Below are 22,096 nucleotides of genomic sequence, written 5' to 3' on the forward strand. Positions count from 1 at the left end.
TTTGTGGCAAAGAACAGCATTTAATAGAAACAGAAATCCTTTGTAACATTATAAATATCTGTCAAAGACTGGGAAACGAAAACAAAAATGATACAAAAAATCATTAGAGATCAATAATACTGGTACTATGTTGACAAGTTTTTCTTTGTTTTGTTAGATCTACAATTTTTGTAGATTTTGTGAGTAACGGGTTTCCCAAAGCTGCTGTACAAAGACTTGAGAAGCCATCAAAAGACCTAAGCAGACCAGCACAAGGCTCAAACACCAGCTAAACAAACAGCTTTGTCATGTGAAGCTTACAAATTGCTTTAACAAAGCAAGCATAAGCTTTAGCTGACTCCAATCCAGTTTTAGAGCCATCTAGTGATGCTACGTGTCTGACGTGAGAGAAACAGAGTGTGATTTCTAAAGCTGTGCTGTGTGCAGTTAGCCAAGGCTTTTGGATAAATTGCATGTTCCTATTGCCCCTGAGCTGTCAATCAAACTGAAACCTGCTTAATAAAATCTGCTTCTTCCTGTGGGAAGAGTATAATGGGATAGATGCCGACCTTGAAGGACATCAATAGGAGGTTAAGGTTTTGTTCTGACACCTTTCTGTGTGTCTATCAAAGAAAGAAGGGTTTAAAAAACAGGTGTGTTAGAGCACTGACCTTAGCGTGGACGGCGTAAGAGGCTAACAGCACCGAAGCCTCAGGTGGACAGTATATCTCTTCCTCTAAAATACTCTTCTTCACCTGCGGGATATCAGAAGAGGAGAGCAAGGTTAGCAGTATTTCATTATTATTATTGCTACATATTTAGGGGAATACGTTACCAAGAATTTTATGCAATGCCATTACGATAAATTACAGTGATATTTGCTTGGAGCTTACTAAAGGGCACAATGGTGGTAGGATCATTCCTTCAGTGTTTGAATCTGCATTCTTTTGGTTACTTGTCCAGATATTTAAGTGCGGTACTATTAACTACTAGCAAAAGATAATAGTAGAGACTTTTTTAGCTATCCTAGTCACAACTATCCATTAGTAAGCCGGCAGAGGTTGTCTCCTTCCGGCTCTATGGACTGCAAAGCCCAGACGTCATTAATGGCTGCAAATACAAAGCAAAGGCAGAATATTTCAGGGTCAGTTTTAAGAACTCTAGAAGCAGCAGATGGCTCACAGGTTACACATTCACTGTTGCAGAGCGGTTGAGATGAATTCCAAGTGGGGCTGTATAGGGAGAAAACAGGCGACCTGGCAAAGGACTGCAAGTGCAGACTCCTAAGCCTGGCAGAAATCACTGCATATCTGTTTGTAACAATGGAATTTGTGTGTCCATCATCTAGACTTGAACTGCATGCATGAATAAATAAATCTAGATATTTCCTTACATTTCCTGGATCTAGCAATGCTTGCAAACCATCAAAATAATAATGTTAAAGTTTTCAGTAGGTTTAAGATTTCAGCATCTGAGCTAAAATAAAATATTATTGTAAATAAGAAACGTGGTTAAAAAAGTTGCATGGATGCTAACCTGTTAATAAAATAAAAAATACTGAATGTATACATAAAAATGCCACATTCGAGGCTGTATTATCTACAAAAGGTTTGAATGGAGTCTGTATGTTAAACAAGTCAAGCTGAACTAATTCCAGAAACCGGTGGAAAAGAAAAGGAAAAACAAAGAATTTCAATGCAGAGCAGCCTTGCAAGCACTGTAACAAATAATTGATAGACTTATGAATGAATCAAAGAATCAAATTAATTCCTGACTTCATGCTTCATCAAAAGAGAAAATTAATAAAGGATGGAGGAATAGACCCCTGACCTTTATGAACAAAAGAAGTGGTTAACAAAACAAAAGGTTGTTTATGTACACAGCTTATTAATGCATAAATGTTTGTTCACACTGAAAGGTAAGTATTTAATAGTCAACAATGAACGAGTGCCAAATTATGACTAAAATATCGCTGCCTTACCAAATGAGCTGTTGCTAAATGCACAACCGTTACACAGGCGACGTCTTTTCACTGTGCCGACCATTAGCTGCTTGGCAAAAAGAAAAATTATCTCTTTTAATGATAACGAGAAGAAGCCAAAAAAAGTTTAATGACAGGGCTACAATTAGCACAAGGTCAAACTTATTAAAAAAACAACAACAAAACACTTAAATACTCATCGATAAATTAATATTTGCTCAAAAACTACATGTTTTATGTCTGCATGACTTCCTTCATTCATTACAATAATAAACAGATTATCATTTAAAATTGAGGTCATAAGAATTTGTTTTTTTTTTTTTTTTTTTTTTTAAGAAATTCACACTATTATTCAGCAAGGTTGCATTAAATTTATCAAAAGTGAGAGGAAAGGCATTTATAATCTTACAAAATCAAGGTTTCTACAAAAAAATAAAAAAAATAAAAAAAAATAGCCAGACGTCAAAAGAACACAGACTGCAGCGAAAGCATGTTTGACGAATCGGTGGTCTAGCGCTTGCAAGGTGGTCAGACTCCTAAAAACACCTTTGCTCATGTGCAAACAAGTGCGCGCACAACCATGGATGCTTTAATTTTCCACTCAAGTCGAGTCTGGGATGTGCGATATACAGTATATCTTCAGCGATATAGTGTTGTTGTAATGATGTGCGATCTGTCATTATCAAGTAGGCTATATCACCAAATCACACACAGAGTGCTCGCAAGTTAATTTATTAGTGTATTAAAACTCAAAATTCCAGGCATTCTAAATTGTAGACTGTATGCTTTTTATATTTATATAATTTAATATAGTTAACTTAATCTATATCACACAAAGAGTACGGTTTTTCTGCAGAGATAAGTATAACACATTTAATAATAATTTTATACAAGTTCAGTGAAGCAATAAGTGACTTACATTTTAGACATAACATTGCTTGTTTTTGCTCAATTTTACCATCGAAAATAGTTCCAAACAAAGATCACAGCACTGTTTGCGTCTCTGAGCAATGGACTGGGTTTACTCATTGAATAATGTGATATTAGTCATTTTCAATACTATTTAGGGCAGATAGAGTGTATAATACGCACATTGGGAGGCAAGGTTAGTTTCTGAATGAATCAGCCGTTTGAATGAATCGGTTGAAGCTCAATGACTCACTAATTAACAGTCACTTGCTGCCACCTACTGGTGGTTTTAATGTCACATTTCGACTTTTTCCATGTTTTAAATTATTTCAAATATCAGGATTCAACGTTTTATGTTAAAAACAAAACATTAGGCCCATTTATGCATCTGTAACTGCAGTTTAAATGCATCCATGTCCCCTCTGAGATACATTGAATTGTGTAAATACATCTAAATGCTAAGTACCGGATGAAGTGCTTCTTATTCTTACCCAAAAATAGAAAATGGAAGAAAGAGTTCAAATTAAACACAATCTTACTACTCAAGCTGTGTCTGAACATTTTTTAAATATATTTATTTGCTTCTTTTCCATTTTGCATTTACTTGTACTTACAATACTTAAGTACGTTTAAGATTAAACAAACACTTTTCGTACTTAAGTACAATAAATATGACATACTTTAAGAATTTTACTCAAGTAATATTCTAAATGGTGACTTCAACTTCTAGCAAAGTCATTTTCTGTATGCTAAATAATGACAGAATTTTCATTTCCAGGTAAACCACCATGTTAAGACTTGCTTCCCAATCATCTCTTTCAAATATAAAAAAAAAAATCATTTTATCCGTCACCCGACTATCAGTCTGAAAACAGTCACAAAAGTAGCATGCAATGCGTCAATAACTCGTCAAAAATGTTCTGGCTATTAAGGTCGTCTTTTCAATCTGCTTTACAAATGTGACAGCACTTTAAGAGCGCAGTCTGGGAAGGGTGGCCATTCCTGATAAGAGCCCATCCAGGCGAGCGTTTTTAAACAGGATCTGCACATCCAAACACGCGGCTCTATCCCAAGCTTACATATGAGCAGAGGGCAGAGGCTATAAGAGAGTACAGACTCACTGTTCTCTCATCTCTTCCCAGAATTCATTAGCATTTTTTGAGAATTCATTACATTAGTTTTCAGAGTGCATTGCCGTTCTGAAGCGGTGCGGCTCTACCTCCCATTACGAGGTGGAGATAAGCTACTTACGCTCTCTGAGAATGTTCATATCTTCATCTTGTGCCCTTTACAATGCATTAAATCTACCAGATTGTTACAAGCACTGCAAAGTGAAGGGCAATAGATAACAAATGTTGTCGCAACATTGTTGGTAAAACTGTACTGAAAGTTAATGCATGCAAAACAGGTGCTTATTTACCTCCCATGCCGAGCAACCAGCTCGCTCAATGAAATTATTGATAATGTGCTCATAATCAAGGTGTTATTGCTTAATGGTTTCGGATCGCTCCGAACGAATCTTGGCATGAAGGTGTATTACGGCGGGAGGTGTTCTCCAGGGCTTATAGAATCAGAGACAGGAGCCCTGATGTGAAGCACACCGATTCCACATGGCTGAACACAATCACACCAAACAATGAAAGAGCGCTGAACCCGCAGACAGCATAGCCCACAAACCTCTCTCACACAGAACTGCACCTAGAAACCAAATACAGGAGCTCAGGTCTGCTGCCGAGCCTATTGAAATGAAATGACTTCCGAGTTTGGGTCAATGACACATCCTCACCTGCTGTTGTGTACAAACAATACTTACAGTCCAGCTAGATTAATCATGTACAGCACTATGCAGATATCAAATCAATTCTCTTTGCATCAATTTTCTGCTCTTGCTTTTGGAGCATGAAGGGGTTAGGAATTAGGCTTGCAAAACAAAGGTAGCAGAATTAATCCCAAACAGTTTATTATTGTTAAGGAAAACCAAAAAATAACCTAAATGAAAACTTTGTTTCATTATAACTGGGAAAAACTAAACCTCAACTAACAGATTTTCACGACTGTAACTAACTGAAAATGAAAAAAATTGATACAAATTATTTTAATTTTTCAATATATAGTGTATTATAAAACCTGAAACCTATAGAAACTTGTATACAACATATGTATATTACACATGAAAATGCCACTAAATATCAACAGCATTTTTGGGTGAAACTAAAATAAATATTTTAACAAACAATATTAAATAAGTCAATACTAAAATTAAACTAAATGATAATGTGAAAAACTCAAATGTAACAAGATTCAACATTCAAAACTATGACAACCCAGTTGCCACATACGCACTGCAAATTTTGTGAGTGACAACTGAATGAGTCCTTGTTTAAGAATGGTTAAATTACAGAACATAAACAGCATGATTTCGGTTATGAAAAGCTGCTCTGTAGTACTGGGTTAATAACGGATGTTAATTTGAGGAAATTTGCAGAAGCCATGCAGACATGTGTGTCTGAGTCACCTCTTTTTCCATCATTTCCTGTCCTTTCTGTCAATAAAAGTCGCAACACGCCAAAAAATTCCAATTAATTTGAGCTGTAGTCCAGCTAAACCCACCTGAGCCAATGACTCACCTGCAGGAAGACGACGTGCTGTGTTATGTCTTGCACCAGCTCTTCTTCAACATTCTCTGGGTAAAACTTGGCCAGGAAATGAAACACTATGGGCTCTTCTTTGGGCATATCATGATCCAAAACCTATTACAAAGATAAGTCATGGCAAATGTTGTGTTGTGCCTTGTATGCTTTATATACACTGACAATAACTTACTAAAAAAAAAAAAAAAAATTGCAAGACAATACCACATTTTTGGACAGGATAAAAATGGTAATACCATGTCCTTTTTGGACATGTACCAAAGTAGTACTATAGCTCCTTTGAGGTACCATGAAAACATGAATCAAGCCTTCGATATCATCATAATTACCATGGTAAAACCACAGTACTTATTTGAGAGTGTAATGAGTTTGGTTTTCATGACAGTCTGTTTTTATACTACCTTTCAAAGGTTTGGGCTCATTAAGATTTTTTAATGTTTCTGAAAGAAGTCTTTTATTGTTTGCATGAGCTCTGCTTTTCAGTAATGTTACTCCAGTAAAGTCCGTACTTTCTGCAATAGATAGCTTTAATTCAAGCAGCTTTACTGTATTAAACATGAAAAACAGAGTCAGTGTCACTTTCAGTTAGAATTGCAACTTGATTTTCTGTTATAAAGCAGCTCAGTGTGGAGCTAGCTAATGATAAATTATTTTTATTAGAGAGAAAAAAAATTATTTCGTTAAAGTGACAGTTTGGTTTACAGAGAGATCAAAGCATGATCTAGCTCTGGACTGTTTTGGTTGTCATAACCCTATAAGGTATTTTAAAGACATTATGTTGTGAATAAAATAGTTTATCTAAAGCGTCTTATCACTTACCTTTATTTTGTTTCTTATCTATATGTCTTACAAAAGGAGATGTTTGGAGATGTGTTACTTTTTCATGTAGCTAATTAAATGGTGAGAGAGTGTCTCTGTCATCTCATGTTGTATGCCAAATACATCTATTTGTATAATGAATTGGTAACACTTTACAATAAGGTATCATTTGTTAACATTAAAGTATTAATTAACATGAATGAACAATACATTACATTTATGTATTAATATTTGTTGATGTTGGTTAATAAAAATACAGTTGTTGATTGTTTGTTCATGTTAGTTCACAGTGCATTTACCAATGTTAACAAACACAGCTTGTGGTTTTTATAAATGCATTAGTAAATGCTGAAATTAACATTATCTAAGATGAATAAATGCTGTAGAAGTACGGAGCCCTTTATGGGACATGGTGGTGGGAAACATTTGGGGTGGGAAAAAATATTTTTCAAATGTTTTGAAAAACTTTTGCGTTCCCTTATGAAACTTTGCGTTCCCTCGCAAAACTTTTGCCACATTAAGCATAGAAAGCACATGAACCACTCCATTGTGAACCTACGGAGCTGTATGAACCACTGCAAGCTGTCAAGTAAACAGGAAGATTTTGTCCGAACTCAACTGGTTTTGCGAGAGAATGCAAAATATTTGAAAAATATTTTTTCCTCCCACCCCAAATTTTTCCCACCACCATGTCCCATAAAGGGCTCCGTAGTAGAAGTATTGTTCATTCTTAGTTCATATTAACTAATGTTAACTAATGAACCTTATTGTAAAGTGTTGCCAATTAATTGTAATTACATAATATGCTTTTCTAAAGCTGAAGTGACCTTTATGTTAGAATAGGTATAACTTTATATTTTAACTAATTGCAAAAGCTGAATAATCAAAGTCTACTGATTAATCAGTGAAATAATTGACGATTAGTCGATTAATCGTTCTAATAATCGTTAGATTAATCAATTATCAAAATAATAGTTTGTTGCAGCCCTATTGTTGAAAACAGCTGTGCTGCTTAATATTTTTTTTCTGGAAACCATGATATTATTTTTCTAAAATTCTTGGCAAATACAAAGCTTTTCTTTGTAGTATAAATATATTTAATGGTCATTTTTTATCAATTTAATGCATAAGCTGAGTAAAACTATTGACAAAAAATCATCTTACTGACCTCAGTTTTTTTAAAGGTAATGTATGTCAATACAAAATACAATTTAATGTGATCTGTAAAAAAATAAATTTAAAAGCCTAAAATAAGTATATTATAATTTAATTATATCCTAATCTACTATAAATGGTAGGGAAATAATGTTTCCAAATAATTTGCTCAAGCATTTATCAGACTGACACTATTTTGAAGAACAAGAAATTTTAAGATGAACATTTTACCTTCTTGTCCATTTTCAGCCATGCCACAGTGTCTTTGACGTCATAACGCAGACCAAAAAACCAGGTCTCCCTGAGTCCCAGTGTCCGGCACACAAGTTCAAACAGATCCTTTCCTTTCCACTTCAGCTGCCCAAGAAAGATTACAAAAAAAAGGTTAGTAACATGAAGCTTTAAAGGAGTGCTTTCTGAACCATAGGCTGAATTTTAATCAATTTTAAGATCCATTCCCATCTGTGCCATATTTCCTTTCGAAACAAGTTGGTGCCAGGACAAAAAAAATAATAAAAAGAAGCCCTTCAAGAAGTCCTTAAAGGAAACCACCTAAAAACTGTCTAGGGATAGCGGCAGACTAATCGAATTCAGACTGACCACAAATCTGAACAGCTCCAGTATAATGAACAGCGACAGTCCCTGAATAACCTCATTTCCAAAGACCACGTGGACACAAGGCAGAGAAATGAAACTGAGCGTCATTATAAAGTCACTGCTGTCAGCAAGCGCATTCACTCGTTTTCAGACATATCAGTTCATCTTTTATCAGGAGGCCAGGAAAAAAATTACCATATTCAATTGGAGAAGAACTGTGGACGCATATAAGTTGCGTATTTCTCATTAAAACCACTTTAATTGTCTTGTGCATACTGCATACTTGAACAGAATCAATAAAGCAGCAACAAAACATTCATTATTACTACCAAAAGCACCTGCATAAGGCATCTTTATCATTCATTTTATTGGTTGATGAATTCGCCAGAAAACAAGGTTCAAATTATTTTCCAACATCAAGTAGATTACTTACAAATTGTAGTTTGTAATCTAGATTACATGTAATCAATTACTACCCAGCACTGTCCATTTAATAACATCGAAAACCAGAATTTGCAATCTGCAGAAGTATACAAGCAGAATAACAATTAGAAAACTCATGTTGTGAGAATAATTCACTTGTGTAGACATCTGTGCCCGATTAGCCTTGTCATTAGTAAGATTCAAGTGTACTAGGCATCATCTGGACCCAGCTGAGCTAGATGCTACTGTCTTGTGAGCAATACACTTGCCACGTGTCACTTTGAATGATTAAATTTTATGACACAGAGGACATAACCTTGCTGTTATAAGTACTGACAACTTCCAGAGAGTATTGCAAACATCATCAACACCGCAAACTGTATTAGCATAACAGGGACAGGTGCTTTTCAAGGTGCAGTGCGGTTTCATCTTGCCTAATGTTTATGTATGAGAACATATGACAATATGCTGCCATCCAGAGTCCAACCAATTAAATATGCAGATGCTTCCCCTCTAGAAAGCTGACGGCTGCCTTCAAGGACGACTGTCAGCTGGTGCAAACATTTACAGAGAAATGAGGTATGTCTGTGTAGAAAAGTGTTCACTCACTGTCCTAAATATTCAGCGGAGAATTTATGTGGCTTTTTAGGAAGAAAAAAAAATTAAGTACTGAAAACTTGACAGCATAACAGCGCAAGAAAAAAAGAAAGAAACCTCAAAGTTAAATTCCTGTCTTTATCCACAATTGAACCCCAGGCTATTACCCCAAATCAGATTATATTGACTGAGCTACACCAAGACTGTCTTTCTCCTTACACAGCACAAGATTAGATAAGGTCAATACCACACGCAATACCTTTAGCACACAGAGATGGCTTAAACTAAATTTTATCCTATAGTGCAAATAAAAATACAATGAATCGTTTTTAACATTGAATAGAAAATATGCACTGTACTTCTAATAAGTTGCACCTGACAATGCTTAAACTGAAGCACAAGAAAATATATGAAACACTTTATTTTAAGAGACAATCTATATGGAATCTGTGCATTGTAACAACCATCTTTCCGAGGTCCATTTTCACTTCAACAGCATGCTAAGAAATATTTTAGGAGCTAACATAAATAAAACTGGCTTTATGGTTTTTCCACTACTTTCAGAATCTTGGTGATGTTATTCATAACTGTTTAGGGACCATTTTCTGTCATTGTGAAATAATATCTATCACTATATACCCAAGGCGTCTGGAAATAACTTGAATTGTGGTTTAGCAAGCCCTGTAGATGACTGTAGTGATGGGCGATTATCAGCTTTCAATGGTAGGCAATAAAATCATAATGACTGCAGAGGGAGAAATGGGTTTTATTTTACAAATCCATGCTGCCACCAAGTGGTGGTGCTTAGGAAATATGAAGAATCACCAAAATATAATCAAAGTGATGCTGAAATCAAATGCAATGGTTTTAAATGGTCCAGATGCAAAGGGATATCTAGGTTAAATATTAGTGCGTAAACTCTGCATCTCTTACATGCTGTCAATTACCACAAAAAAAACTGACCCCTTAGTTTATAAAACCTGTAATATAATACACTCAAATAACATTTTTGTTCAAAAGAATAAGTTTAAAACAAAGTTAAAGCTGCATATTTCAGAAAGAGCTTGAACCTGGAACACTGCTTCTGGAGATCAAGATCAATATCACAAAAAAAATATCTCAGGAAAATGCAACCAGAACAGCTATACCTTGCTCCCTCAATTCTAAATATACATTTAGTATTGTATCCAAAACCACATGAGACACCTTAGAATCATGATCCCTGAGAACCTCATTACTACCATAGGAAATACTGTTAATGAGTGTGCAAGATCAAAACAGAGTGAGAGACTGGCAAACAGACAGGCAGGCACAGAGCAGTACACAGGGTCTTGTGGAGTGGGACCACCGTGCCTCATGAGACATTTACTCATGGTCCCTGTCTGTCACGCCGTTCTCCTACAACCATCTGTTTTCTCTTAATTCAAAAACACTCCCCGAGATGGTTTGTGTGTAAAAATAGGGCATCTTCCTTCAAGAAACTCAGTGGATGTTATGTGCAAATGAAGTGCCGCTCCACAGAGGAGTCCTCTGTATGCCTGCAGAACTCCCACCGGATTCACAGTTTGTACAAAACACCTTTATACGTGGGAATGATGATTATTGCCATACATGGATGCTGCTTGCTTTGTAGATTTGTATGTTTGTTTTAGTTTTCCCCCGCAAGCACTCATGAGTGTTTTTTTAGCTTTTTGGGATTATTTTTAAGGAAAAATTATTTTCTACAATATTAAACAAAAAGGAGATGTTAGGCAGAATGTCCAAGCTTCTGTTTTCCACACAAAAAAAAGTGAATAGTGATTTATACCGCCAAGCTCCAAAAAGGACAACAAAAGCGGTCCATAACTACATTTCTAGCCTTCTGAAGTCATGTGATAGGTTTTTTTGAGGAATTGAACCAAATTAAGTTGTTTATTGTTGATATTAAACTGATTCTTATTTTACTTTTTTTTATTATTAGGCAGATGCCTAATAAAATGATCCATCGCGACTTGCACACTGCATTCAAGGTATACATTTTTTCAGTTCAAGCATTCTCTGAGAATCAACCCCATGACTTTGGCATTGTTAACAGTATGATCTACTGTTGACATTTTAACCCTATAAAGCCTACTGTATCATTTCATATACAACTTTCCAAGGCCTCTAAATTGTCAACATCATCAAAATTTGCTGAAAAAAAAACTTTTGTACACCATCATACGCTTTTAGCAAGTAAAAGGGCTTTTAGTATAATTCTAATAACATTCCCCTTCAGATTGTTATTTACATTTAATTTTAATATTAAGTAGATATAAGAAAAATCAAGTTAAAAAATAAGTAGCAAATATGATACATCAGGCTTTTGAGGATTGTGTATCTGATGATTGGAAGATTGTATTGCACTGCAATATATGTTTTGCCCCCACAATAAAAACTACAGAGCTTTGATGATCTTACTAAGACATGTTATTGGGAGATATTTCCTTACAACTGATATTTATAAGCACGTTATGCAAGTAGTCTCACTATGTCATACCATATGAGCCATAAAATATGACACTCAAAAAACATTAAGATTTTTTATTTTACATATTTATGACTATCATTTCATATTTCAAGCTTTACAGGGTTAACTTATTGAAAATGAAAATTTATTTAATTGAAATAATCGCTTTGTAAGAAGACACGGACCACTTTTATAGGACTTTTCTAATAGCTTGGTAATATAAATCATCATCCACTTTTGCTGCATGCAAGCTGTAGCTTGTACTCATTTTGTGTTTAACTGTGGAAAAAAAATTAATACAGGATCGGAATGACATGAGGGAAATAAACAATGACACAATTTCCATTTTTTTGAAGGAGCTATTCCTTAAGGCCACTGAACTGCCTCTGTTCAAACATTAAAGCAGCTCGAGGAGACAGGGATGTCTTGACGCAGCTCCCCTGGAGAAACAGGTCAGGCTGAGTGACTTGCTCAAGGGCACAACAACAGTGAGCGGGGACGTTAAAATGTAGACAGTCTGGTGCCTTCTCCAAGTTAAGCTTACATGCCCTCTGGTTACTAATGAGCAGCATTGATCACTGCCAGCGCAGGTTTGGTTGTAGGCTACAACAGGTTTACTCCCATAAAATAATGTATAGGTGATATGTACACATTCAGAAACAGTTTTAAGTTAATTCACCACTTACAAACAAAGCACTTGCTACTCACCTCACAGCTGAACTTCAAGTCTGCATCCATTGTAACAACTGTGACGTTGAAGGTTTTGGCTTGTTTCCTCCGAAAGGAGTTGAGACCCATTTTTGATGCAAGGACACTTGCCATAATATCTGCTAATGGGAAACCTTCCTCCTCTTTAGAAACAACAAACCTGTCTACTAACTCTCTATCTGAAGCATAGCTTATGATGAAACACAATAGAGTTGACCTCTGGTTAAAAGCTACAATTTAGCATTACTGGCCAATGTGACAAAAATGTGATTAAAGTGCATATATAAAGGCAGGACGTTGTCAAACCACCTGCGTTAACTAATTATCCCTAGTTACTTCCTCTAAAGCTTCATTAAGCCTGTAAGAAGATAAAGGAAAAAGAGCACACGTTTATTAGCTGGTAATGTTAACTGAGTACATGTACAATAACAACAGACAAAAGAAGTTGCTTTTAAACTACTATAAGCGTAAATACCTATTAAGTAACAGATATCTGATAACAAACATTAACCTATTAAGTAACACTTAAGTATACATTGCTGTAGCAAAATAGGAACTTTTAAACGACTTTACAACATTTTAGGTGCTCATATACGCTTGTTTAAGCTAATCAACGGTTTCATGCCTCATTGTTTTTTGTTGTGAGGTTTGACGGAATTGGCCTGACAGTTTGAAAACTGGTTGCTAACTCACCTGTCGAGCTGTAAAAACAGCTGATTTCCCGCAGTGTGTGTGATTCACGCCCGTTTAAACACCTGACACACTAACACAGCTGCTGGTTTGACTCTTTCAGGCCCACAAACAAAACTACAGCTGAAACTTCGCGTGCGCGTGCACGAGGAGGCGGGAGGACATGCGCAATAGCACGCGTCATTCAGCTAGAGTTAAAACCCCGTTTTTTCAGGGATAATACATTGCAAAGTACGAAATAAATAAATAAATTAATTAATTAATAAATACCTTCCAATCAACTATTTCGAATAAATAAATAAATAAATGTATTTATCTAAACAAATAGATTGTAATCTATATTGAATATGTGTATTCTTTATAGTAAATGTTCAATATATTTAAATACATTTTAATGTGTATATTCGGATCATTTCAAGCTCAAAGTACAGCCCTTTGCACCAGAAATGGGCGTGTTTTCGCTGACAATTGGGCGGGGCTTAGATGATGTCATCGGAGTAAACAGAAAAGATGGCGACGCCATACACGGGAGATCGAGTTTTAGGGACAAACGCTGTTATTTCAGAGAGTTTCGCCAAACAGTTAACCGATTTACCAGCGGAATTATTAGAGCATATATTGTGCTTCCCCGTTCTAGACCATATCGACATTTGCAACGTTTCCTGCACGTGCAAGAGGCTGCATGACGTGTGCCACGGCAGGGGAAAGGTCTGGGCGCATCAGTACAAACTCAGGTGGCATAAATTAAAAACGTTTCTAAAGCTTGATACCTCCATCAACCTCCATAAGAAATGTTTTTGATCCCTGATCGTGCGTTCAGTGCGTGAGTTGAGAGCTGTCAGATCGTGTTCTCATTCTGCTGATGCACCAAATTTATTCTGTGTGCCCATGCAGAGAGATGCATGTGATGCTTCATTGTTATAGGCTCACCTCCTATATGTTGGGGGGGCTAAATGTACTTATAATTGTTGATAGTGTGACCTTGAACACAGAAATGCATGATATTCTTATGTGCTCATAATAAATCATATGAATTACAAACATAAGTTAACATGAGCTTCTTTAAATAGAGGTATGGTTTTAAGATTATTACATTTAGAGTTATTATAGCAACAATAACTACTCACTATTGTGTTTTAGCAGATACTTTAGCTTTTAGGTAGATTTTGCATAAAACTGTATTGACCAAATGTACCCTCTACTAAAAGCATTTATTTATTTTACTTCAGGAGATATATTAACACAGATATCATTTTAAATAAGACACACAACATTACACTAGCCCCATTTAAGGAATAGGTTTAACATATTTGCCATCCCCCTTTTTACATTATTTTTGTGTCATTAATATTTTAGGTGGCCCAGGCTGCAGAGATTTTATCAGCAAAATGAGTCATACGATTGGCTGAAAGAATTCAAAACCCGGCACATGGTTGGTCAACAGATACGAAGAACAGTAGAGTCCATTTCCAAGAGGTTCTTCACAGAAGTTGTAAGTGGCTTTAAAAGAGACTAAATTACAAAGCAGTTTATCATTTTCTCAAAAATTGTTATCTTTTTGGTATGATCATTACGCTACGGTTGGACATGTATATTTGTACGGTAAGTTGGATTGAATAATTTGCTTTAGTCACTAACCCAGAGACCTGTAACTCAGCCTTGCGTTGGTCAGGTTCTTGGAGACAGCTTTGCGGAAATCGAGTCTCTTGGTGCTCCAGAACACTTCTGTGATGATGAGCTGCTTGGCATTTTGAACTCGGACAAAAGGTTAGAAAGGAGCTCACAATTATGCTATTTTATTTTCTTCTTAACATTAATGAAGTGTTTTAATGCATTTCCTTCTTTCCCAGGAAATGTTTGACACTTAAGTACTATGCAAAGAAAATCCTGTACTTCCTCCGGCAGCAGAACATTCTGAGGAATTTGAAGGTTTTCCTTGAGCGACCACCAGAACAACAATACGCCCTTGAAGGTAAGCTGATGTCTCACAAAACAAGTAGTTTTATTTCATATTAAAGGAATAATTCACCCAAAAATGAAAATTTAGCAGATTTGGAGAAATGTAGCATTCATCACTTGCTCTCCAATGGATCCTCTGAAGTGAATGGGTGCCGTCAGAATGAGAGTCCATATAGCTGATAAAAACATCACAATAATCCACACCACTCCAGACTATCAATTAACACCTTGTGAAAAGCTGCATGTTTGTAAGAAACTACTTTTAGGTGAACTATTCCTTTAATGGAAAAATATAAAATAATTACGTTATAATGCTTTATCTTATAGCGACAAGGCTAAATGATAATATCTGTTGTGCTGTAACTGTTATCATATATAATAATCAAAGTTCAAATACATGCATGATGAACTTGAAATATGCATGCTGCATACTGGGCTTTGCAATATTATCAAAAAATTCTAGCAAAGACACATCACAATATTAACAATGGAATTAGGCAGTGTTCACAGAATAGGTCGACGACTCACTATATTATTATGGATGATTGATGTTCAACAGTGTTTAGATCAGTGATTTACATCAAATAACACACGTCCGTTTGTGTGATCTCCAATTCCAGGCGCTGTTTTGGTCGATCAGTATTGCAACCCTCTGGCTGAAATCACTCTCGAGAGCATATCTGCGCAGATAGAAGAAATCACTGACAAGGTGAAGAAGTGTCTGCGAGTAAAAAATGCCACACATCCAAGTCTACGAGCCAGTCAAGGTCAGTCCGCAAGGAGAGATCTGGAAAATTCAATTTATTATTCTCATGAGGTCTATTAGCCAGACTTTTGTTCTCCCTGTTGTCCGATAAAAGCTTTCTGCTTAATGTTGATAAAATAAATGTCTTGGATGTCTCCTAGTTTAATTTTCAACATTTTTTTAATCTACTTTGGACTGCATTGAGGAACCACAATAGCATTGTTGTTCTTAAAGCTGTAGCGTCCAATATGTGTCTTCACTAGAGTGTTTTTGCAGGTGACTGCTTTGTTCTGGAAAACCTGGAGTTTCAAAGGCAAGTCATATGTGCTCTGAATGCTGTGCTGTATGACCAGCTACAGTACAAGGGCAATGAGCGAGACTACTACAATCCACTCAACTCATACATACATCAGGTATAATATCATATCATAGGGATCATAAGTTAGGCAGGTCTGGATAACTAGTGTTAGGGGCAATGCATTATATAATTATGTAACATGCATTACATAAATTAGTTTTCCAAGTAACATGTATTTTGTATTATTATTATTTTTGTAAAATAAGTAACATTACTAATATATATTATACAATTTATTCAAAGAATACAGCTGCAAGGATTTTATGGCTTGTTATAGTATGAGTCATTTAATTTTAAATGTCATTTGATTTTAACTTTGATGAATGGTACAGGAAATTAATGGTAAAACAGTGTTTATTTGAAATAAAAGTTTTTGAAACAATGTAAGTCTTTACTGTCACTTTTGATCGATTTAATGTGTCCTTGCAAAAATAAAAGTATTAATTTCTTAAAAAAATTTTACTGGCCTCAAAATGTAAATGTTAGTGCATTTTGGTGTGATAAGCACTTATTTAAAGCAAAAGAAAAATATAACACTACTGATACCAAAAAAAATAAAAATCCACAAAGCACTAACATAATTTAATATGTTCCCATTTAAATGTGTCCATATAGTTGTGCTAAAAGTAAAAAAACAAAAAACAACATTGTTTTGAATGTGTACATTTTAAGTTTTAAAATTAAGACAGAAATGTACTTTAATGTGCCCCCTTGTGGTCAGGTGCTGCTCCGTCGGACAGGCATTCCCATCAGCCTCTCTGTGCTTTACATGACTCTGGCCAGGAAATTAGGAGTTCCTCTGGAGCCTGTCAACTTCCCCAACCATTTCCTGCTCCGCTGGTGCCAAAATCAAAGGAGGTGGGCGTTTAACACATTCTATTGCAGTCTGTCAGAATGAAATTACAAAGCAAATACCAGTGAGTTTCAAGTCAAATTTAGCTCTGTTATAGCTCTGTTTACAATGCACATTGTTACAAAAATCATGATGTTAATGTTTATGATATCTTCACATCTCATTGCCACATTTAGAGCTGTGAGATAATACAGTTTACATTGTGCAATGATGCAAGCAATCAAGCAGTTGAGATTTGCTTTATAGTAGCCTATATGTTGCCCTGTGTGGGTATACTGTGTATATGCAGTTAAAGTTGGACATTTTGCATCCAAGATTTGCTACATAGTATACATGAACATACTGTTAAGGAGGTAAAGTAGGATGTACTATATATCCAACTTATTGCTGAGCAATAATATAGTTTATAGCTGTAATCTCAATATGCTTTCAAAAAATTGTGCTGTGCTTGCAATAAAAATAAAACTACAATATAAGTTGACTAATGAGTTGTTTTGCAGGAGCGATGACATCTACGACTACGTATACATTGACACGTTTGGTAAAGGAAAGCAGCTGGCTGCTAAAGAGTGTGAGAATCTGATCCGACACCAGGTGGGAGCAGATTACTACAGTGCTATAAGCACCAGTGAGCTGCTGCTGCGGATGGTGGGAAACCTGCTTAACATCGGCAAAAGAGGGTGAGAATCACACATGGATTTTGATTACTTTAGATGAGACAAATGTGTTGTGAGATGTTGTTTATATTCATATTGTTGCACTGTTGCCTAATGATCGTTTCTTTAAATCTCTGCACTTAAAGTTTTACAGATAATGAAGGAGGTGTTTAAAAGACTTGCTTGTATGCTCATTAGTAAGCCAGTCAGGGAATTCTGCAGTTGTAGATAGTGTTTTATGCAAATAAAATAAATTTTATTGGCTGTCAGCTGAATTTGTGAAGTTGTCAGACCCACGTTTGTTACAAAATGTGCTTGCATTTGTGTTTTGTCTAGGGAAGGGAATGAGAAATCATATCAGCTCCTGCGGGACTCGCTGGATCTCTACCTCACTATCAGCCCTGATAATGTGCAGTATCTTCTGCTGCAGGCCCGTCTCTACTTCCACCTGGGCATCTGGCCTGAGAAAGTGAGTTCAGTCACACAGATGAGACTTGAATGTCAGTAACAGTCCATAATTCTCCTATTTGTTTATTAAAGAATAGTCAAAAAGATAACATATCTCGGGCACAGTGGTTGGCACATATGCACTCTCATAAGGACGCTAGATTGAATTCGTCCAATGTTATTTTTGTATCATTGAGATAATATTATAGTGTTTTTTTAATATTTTGAATGATTTTTAAATTTTACATTTCATTTTAATTTTAGTAAAATTATTAGTAATTTTGTGTTTTGGTCATTTTTTTTAGTTTTTGTTATTTAAATATATAGATATAGATATATATATATATAGAGAGAGAGAGAGAGAGAGTTATCATTTTTATTTCAGCTTTAGTTATTTTAATAATCAAGCTAAACTAGCTGCAACTAACTGAAATCAATTTTTTATATTTTCTTTTATTTCAATTAATGAATAATTTAAGTAAGTAATGAGTGGTTATAATTCAATTTTAGTTTAACTATAATAATAACCCCGAATTCATCTTTCATCATTTCCTAATCCCATTCCTCCTTTCTGTTCCAATACTTTCCTATCACTTTCAATTCTGCTATTCCATAAAAAAGGCCTTTAAATATAAAGGTGGTGACTTCTCACACCAGTAACACAAGTATAAAAAAAAGATAATTGCTATTTTGAAGGTAGATACTGTTTACTCCATGTATAACTGGTACTATTCACAAAGAGTGCAAACAAAAGTAATATGCTATTTTTGCTATATTACACCGCCCTGTGTCATATTTGCTGAATGACATCCGATACTTTTATTTAACTAACTTTGGGATGCTGATTGCAAAAATAGTGCCTGTTCAGCTCTAGCATGTCACTCTTTTTCACAAAATGACTATGCATTGACTATGTAAACAAAATAAAAAGGGAAGGTCTCTCAATGGGTTTTAAACTTTTTGTCACATAAGGGACTCATAAGGGAGTGTATATGTTGCATTTGCATTGAAAATCTGGTGAATATTACTGTTAAACCACAAAATACGAACTGAATAATCAAGGCTAATAAGTGAATTTGATCATCACGTCTATGTAAATATTCTCATGGGAGAAAAGTATAACTACTGTGTTTGTTTGATTTCTCTCTCTTTCTCTTTATCTTAGGTGTTGGATATTCTACAGCATATCCAGGCTCTGGACCCGTCTCAGCACGGGGCGGTTGGGTATCTAGTGCAACATACGCTTGAGCACATCCAGCATAAGAGGCATCCGGTAGAGCCGGAGGTGAAGAGACGCAGCGCGCCTGAGCACAGAGACGTACAGTACTCTGGAGGCCTCATCATGAAACATAAGAGGTGGGTTCCTGCTTGTGTGAGGGGTAAACTTATGAACTACATGGAATATGAAACTCAGTTTTACTTAAAAAATCATAATGTTGAAATCGCCTTTAAAGTTGTCCAAATGACGTTCTTAGCAATGCCTATTACTAATCAACAATTAAGTTTTGATATATTTATGGTAGGAAATTTACAAAATATCTTCATGATCTTTACTTAATAACCTAATGATTTTTGGCATAAAAGAAAAATCGATATTGTTGGCTATTGCTACAACTATACCTGTGCTACTTATGATTGCTTTTGTGCTTCAGGATCACATTTAAAATTGCCTCTCATAGGTCAGGCTACAACTGCGTTATCTACGGTTGGGACCCTAAATGCACCATGAGTCAGGAGTGGATTAACACTATGAGGGTCCATCAGCTGTCTAAGGGGGCTGATCAGCCATTCTACAACGTCCTAGTGCAGGATGGGACATGTAGATATGCTGCGCAAGGTGCGTTTTTCCATTGATCCAAGATTTTCATTTCTTTTTAATCTTACATGGTTTTAGGTTGTGCACATACTTTTGGAGACTCTTTTATTATCACTTTCTGGTATCTGAAAATTAGGTCTTTGTCCTAATTGCTCTCCATTTCATCAGCATCAATGAATCATTTCTTTTGGGGCAAATGGGTGAGGTCGTAATTGATTCGAGACAATTGCAGTCTCAAAATAAAAAAAGAAACCCTCACTTTCTCTTTTCGTTTGTAGAGAATCTGGAGCCTCACTCCACCCCGCTGGAGATCGCTCACCCTGAGGTCGGCCGCTACTTCACCGAGTTCTCTGACACACACTACATCGCTAACGAAGAGCTCCAGGCGCGTTACCCAGAGGACATGTGCAAGACCCACAGGACTGTAGAGGAGCTCTACCACGGTCTCAACCCCAACTCAGGGCAGGCACCAGAGCCCACCGCCAACTTCCAGGACCACGATTTGTTAGATCCGTAGACAGGAATGCCACCTCCTTCCCTCCCTCCCCTCTATAGATGTGTAATGTCATTCATTTTCTCCTGAACTGTTACAACTGATAAGGGACTGAATTTGAAGTTTGAAGTACTAGTTAAAGGAATAGTTCACCCAAAAATTAAAATTGGCTAAACATTTACTCAGCCTCAGGCCTTCCAACATATAGATGAGTTTGTTTATTCATCAGAACAGATTTGGAGAAATGTAGCATTACATCTCTTGCTCACCAGTGGATCCTCTGCAGTGAATGGGTGCCGTCAGAATGAGAGTCCAAACAGCTGATAGAAACATCACAATAATCCACAAGTAATCCACACCACTCCAGTCCATCAATTAATGTCTTCTGAAATGAAAAGCTGCATGTTTGTAATGTTTTTATCAGCTGTTTAGACTCTCAATCTGACGGCACCCATTCACTGCAGAGGATCCATTGGTGAGCAAGAGATGCTAAATTTCTCCAAATCTGTTCTTATGTAGAAACAAACTCAGGATGGCCTGATGATGAGTACATTTTCATTTTTGGGTGAACAATTCCTTTAAGGCAAAACCAGTCTAATATCAGTAGTTTTTCTCTAATTCATTCCAATTTCACAACATCCTGGTCCTAGATTAGTTTTAAATGCAACTTTGACCCAGATGTAGTCTAAACTGAAAGAAACTACATGTGTTGTATTTGAGTGGTTGAGTATAAATGATGTGGTTGAGTTACAGTAGTTGTGCAGATATTAAATATACTCTAGATAGTATGTACAGACTATGTGAACTTACACTACAGAGGGTCTGAATATCTGTATATGTGTCGATGATCAGCTTCAGGCCCGTTCCTTATGCCATCAGTCATAACACATCTCACTGAACTAATGCACTAATGTCACATATTTTAATATGTTAACTAACATGCACTTAACATGAGGTCAAATGTCTAAAGCTGTCACCTTAAAATATTTTGTAATGTTTATTTCAAAGTTATATATAAAAAAAAAAACCTAGAGAACAAGGGTTCAAGGAATTCTTGGCTCATAGTGGTTGTAAATACAAAAGTATTGAGAATATAAAAGAATGAATCAAAATAAAAGAATAAGCTCTACTTTGCTGGTATGGTTATTTATTAATTTTATTTTTATGACATCTACTTGTTTTGTAAGTGTAGAGATTTTAAAAACCTAAATATTTAAATGTGCTCATTTAACCATTATTCCCTTCCAGATTGCCTGAATAAAATATTAATTTGGTACAGTGGAGAATGGAGAGATCTGTCATGTTCATCGTAGGTACACCTCAACTGTGAGAGCCAGAATTCTTGCTGTTGGTAGGCGATCAAATACTTATTTCATGCAATAAAATGGAAGCTAATTATTCAAAAATCATACAATGTGATTTTTCTGGATTTTTTATTTTTTTTCTGTCTCACAGTTGAGGTGTACCTACGATGAAAATGACAGATCTCTCCATTCTTTGTAAGTGGGCAAAACTGGAAAAATCGGCAGTGTATCAAATACTTATTTGCCTCACTGTATATCAGCAAACATTTGAACACATCTTCCCCAAACTTTATGACGTATTACTCTTAAGCAAACTGAATATTTAGATTGGATTTCAAGGTCAGAATACAAATGCAGGCAAATGTGACACTGACCATGTGAAATCCTTTTATACAAATGGTCAGGTTTCCTTGCTTCCGCAGAAGCACAAGTTGCTCTTAGCAATATTCTTCATTCATTCTGTAGAAC

At 35.8% G+C, this 22,096-nt stretch overlaps 2 protein-coding genes across 4 annotated transcripts in view; one reads left to right on the forward strand and one right to left on the reverse strand.

Annotated features, from left to right (window-relative positions):
- LOC306871045 (merlin-like) overlaps positions 1 to 13,426 on the reverse strand; it is a 31,156-nt gene extending 17,730 nt beyond the window's left edge. Inside the window, exons 1-5 of one of the 2 annotated variants that reach the window (XM_079418715.1) lie at positions 13,001 to 13,426; positions 12,308 to 12,665; positions 7,726 to 7,851; positions 5,497 to 5,619; positions 651 to 734 (exon numbers count right to left, since the gene is read on the reverse strand). In XM_079418715.1, the coding sequence (XP_079274841.1) occupies positions 651 to 734; positions 5,497 to 5,619; positions 7,726 to 7,851; positions 12,308 to 12,421 (447 nt within the window). In that variant the 5' untranslated portion in view covers positions 12,422 to 12,665; positions 13,001 to 13,426. Of the gene's footprint in view, positions 1 to 650; positions 735 to 5,496; positions 5,620 to 7,725; positions 7,852 to 12,307 lie in introns of both variants that reach the window. The other variant, XM_079418716.1, reaches the window with a different exon arrangement.
- A 42-nt stretch (positions 13,427 to 13,468) lies between these two features.
- LOC306870956 (F-box only protein 21-like) lies at positions 13,469 to 21,453 on the forward strand. Of its 2 annotated transcripts, none has more exons than XM_079418565.1 (12): positions 13,469 to 13,731; positions 14,354 to 14,489; positions 14,655 to 14,764; positions 14,848 to 14,969; positions 15,577 to 15,723; positions 15,978 to 16,114; positions 16,781 to 16,917; positions 17,413 to 17,592; positions 17,905 to 18,037; positions 19,181 to 19,371; positions 19,695 to 19,852; positions 20,110 to 21,453. In XM_079418565.1, the coding sequence occupies exons 1-12, from the start codon at positions 13,508 to 13,510 to the stop codon at positions 20,346 to 20,348; spliced, it is 1,914 nt and encodes a 637-aa protein (XP_079274691.1). In that variant the 5' UTR covers positions 13,469 to 13,507; the 3' UTR covers positions 20,349 to 21,453. The 2 variants fall into 2 exon arrangements, with proteins under 2 accessions (XP_079274691.1, XP_079274692.1); XM_079418566.1 differs by having other exon boundaries at positions 13,483 to 13,731; positions 14,670 to 14,764.
- The last annotated feature ends 643 nt before the right edge of the window (positions 21,454 to 22,096 follow it).

The sequence above is a fragment of the Barbus barbus genome, assembly GCF_936440315.1.
Source record: "Barbus barbus genome assembly, chromosome: 6".
NCBI classification, from domain to species: domain Eukaryota; kingdom Metazoa; phylum Chordata; class Actinopteri; order Cypriniformes; family Cyprinidae; genus Barbus; species Barbus barbus.